General features: G+C 39.2%; 1 protein-coding gene across 2 annotated transcripts in view; it reads right to left on the reverse strand.

The window, feature by feature from the left end:
• Positions 1–1,658: 1,658 nt before the first annotated feature.
• Positions 1,659–2,910, reverse strand: part of nbas (NBAS subunit of NRZ tethering complex) — a 145,995-nt gene continuing 144,743 nt past the window's right edge. For both annotated transcript variants that reach the window (XM_016536040.1, XM_016536039.1), the window contains exon 52: positions 1,659–2,573. In XM_016536040.1, the coding sequence (XP_016391526.1) occupies positions 2,307–2,573 (267 nt within the window). In that variant the 3' untranslated portion in view covers positions 1,659–2,306. The remainder of the gene's footprint in view (positions 2,574–2,910) is intronic.

The raw sequence follows: 2,910 nt of genomic DNA on the forward strand, positions 1-2,910 counted from the left end.
GATAAGGAGAGATAATGACTATGCGGGTGTTTATGCTACTATATATTTGCTAATCATAACTTGCGTTATGTATCTTTCTCCCTTAACAAAGACTCTCATGGGGGGTGAGATTCCAATTTACAGCCTGCAAATAAAGCAGAACTCAAACAGGACGGCAGCATCTGCCCTGTGAGGGTTTGGATTGTGTGTAGAATTAGATTTCTGCATTGAATCAAACTTAATTTAGATAATGCTTTCTAAAGAAAATTCGAGTGGTGCTAGCCTGAGTAAACATAGATATTTTACATATATTCCACATTCAACCACTCCAGACATGTCAAAGCATTCGCCATCTAAAAATGGTCAATCTATCATCACTCATCTCTCACAGTAGAAATCAATGAGTCTTCCAAGATGTCACAGCATTGCACAGCCTCTGACTGTAAAAACCACCAACATGTAAATTCCTGAAGAATCTGTATAACCTATCACAAGTGAGAATGTTTTGGGTTGTTTTTTTATATGCATTAATGCAATATCACAGGTTTGTAAACTATTGTAACTTTTTATTGCTGTGTTATCTAACGCCTTCGTCTTGTATTGTGTTAGGTTAGCAAAATCATCTGCTGAAGTCTATTGCAGATATATTCATACATGCGTATAACTACGGTTGCAGGCGCACAGCCAACTTGCTCTTGAGTGCTCACAGACTGGCTTTTATTGTTCCAATACGGTGGACAGGCTTACGTATAGCAGCCCACAGAAACAGCTGCTAATGAGGCATCTGTGGATATACAGTATATCTATGTGTGTGTAATAGCAAAGCCCCTTTTAAGGAAAGTCAGTTCACTGGTGGCCATATTTGCAATGCCTTCATGCAGCTATTTTAGGCATGCAAGGCTCCAACTGCTATCTACTTGAATGGGTAAATACCAAAATCTCAAAAACCAATCATAGTTCTCTCATTCTTAAATGAGTGTACAGTCTTGGTATGTAGTCTCTGGCTAGGGTGGTTGCCAGGATGTTGCTATGCAGTTTCTAAGTGGGTTTTAACGTGTAAAAGTAACAAATATACCTCTTCTTAACAAGAACATTTACACTTGCATCTATTCATTTAGAAGACAACACATTCAACAGAATACATTTAGCAAAAAACAACATGCAAATAATGTTGTTTCGAGTAAGTTTTATATTAGGTGTTCTTGAATATGTCTGCTTCACATGATTGGCACAATTCCAATTCATGTCTGTTGCCCACACGGTGTAGGACACGTCGGACACCATAGTCTAATACTTAGGGTTAGGGGTTTTCTCAAATAAGTATGAGTAATAGTATTAGGTGATACATGCCTTAGCAAGCACCACTAATAATAATATTGGTGTACTAGGCTGTCTGGTAACACATTTTTAATGTATTTTATTTATTTATTAATTTTAAATTGTAGCACATAATACGCTCAGGGTATTTCGGGTGAGATATTACAGCCAAATACCATAATATATTGAAAACAGCTTCTGTACAATTTGTATTAAACCCATAGATGGGTGCTTAGATATTACCTGTTCACATTTATCTTATTTATCTGTTAATATTTCATTGCCCAAAATGTGCAGTGCACCAAAACAGTTGTAAACAAAACAGGTTTTGTGAGATAATTAAAGCAAAATACAACTTTTTAAAGTTTTAATGTTTTTAATGAGCACTGCAGATACATTTGCCTAAAGTACATAGATAGTCACATTACTGCTCAGCTACCCAACATCGATTAGTGCGTCCGTGTGCACATTAAAACAATCACACGGCGAGAGTCAGCCTGAAGGCATAATCTGTTTTCTTCAAAAATAATTAATAACCCTACAAAGGAAAAGAGCAAAAAGTTGTGTGGAAACGATCAGCCATGAAGTCGCACATACATACACGCGCAAAACACTCTGTCAGCACACATGCGGCGTTTTCAATTCCGACTCCGGCCTGTAATGATTATTAGCGCAGGCTAGCGTGACCAAACAGCCGAAGTAATGTAATTACATCCGTGTCACTGAGCTTCAGTCAGGAGAGAGAAACCGACAGAGAGAGAGAGAGAGAGAAATGGGAAGGTGATTTGAGTCCTTTGCCAGCGGGAAGAAGTCCTGAACAAACGCTGTCTGAATAGGCTAATTATAACTGATATTTGTGATCTGGATTTGGTGCCAATGTCCACTTTATATTTAACTTTATTCAGCTGAGATTGACTACTTTCCTTATTGACTGATTGGCCTCCAAAAAAATCTTTACACAGACAGTCAGGCACAATCTCTCCGTGTCAGTCTGTACCCACACATACTCCTCAAAGCCATTTTCTAATGACAGAGAGGGCGCTGTTGAAGGTGAACTGCCCTGGGTGGGATCCTCGGTAGGACAGGAGCAAGGACCCGGCCTGAGCGCTGTGGCCGGCCTGGTGAAGGTCACGGGCGGCCTTCTCCACATCCCATTCACCCTGAGCCAGCATGTGAGAGACCAGTGAAGAATACAGAGCTGTGTCCACACAACTGATCAACATCCCAGCATTCAACAGCAGAGACAGGAGCTCAGAGTCACACACCTCCTCAGTCACCTACAGAGAGAGAGAGAAAGAAAGAAAGAAAAGAGAAAAAGAAACAAGCCATGAAAAGGAGGCAAAGAAAAAAAATCTATTTCAATAAACACTCCAATGCGACAAACAATCTGTGTGTGAGCAAACCTCCAACTTCACACAAACACACCACACAATATATTGCATTTTCCATCGCATATAAACAAGTAATCGTTATAGGTAAAATTGACTTTTACTATGTTAATATGGACACAGCAACAAACATCCCTTCATTTCTTTCCTCATAAACATGCCTGTTTTGACCAGTTTACAACTTCCTCTAGCTGTATTAGAAAACGCATACATACATATATATATA

Source organism: Sinocyclocheilus rhinocerous, unplaced genomic scaffold, assembly GCF_001515625.1.
Source record: "Sinocyclocheilus rhinocerous isolate Xijiao unplaced genomic scaffold, SAMN03320098_v1.1 scaffold605, whole genome shotgun sequence".
Classification (NCBI taxonomy): Eukaryota; Metazoa; Chordata; class Actinopteri; order Cypriniformes; family Cyprinidae; genus Sinocyclocheilus; species Sinocyclocheilus rhinocerous.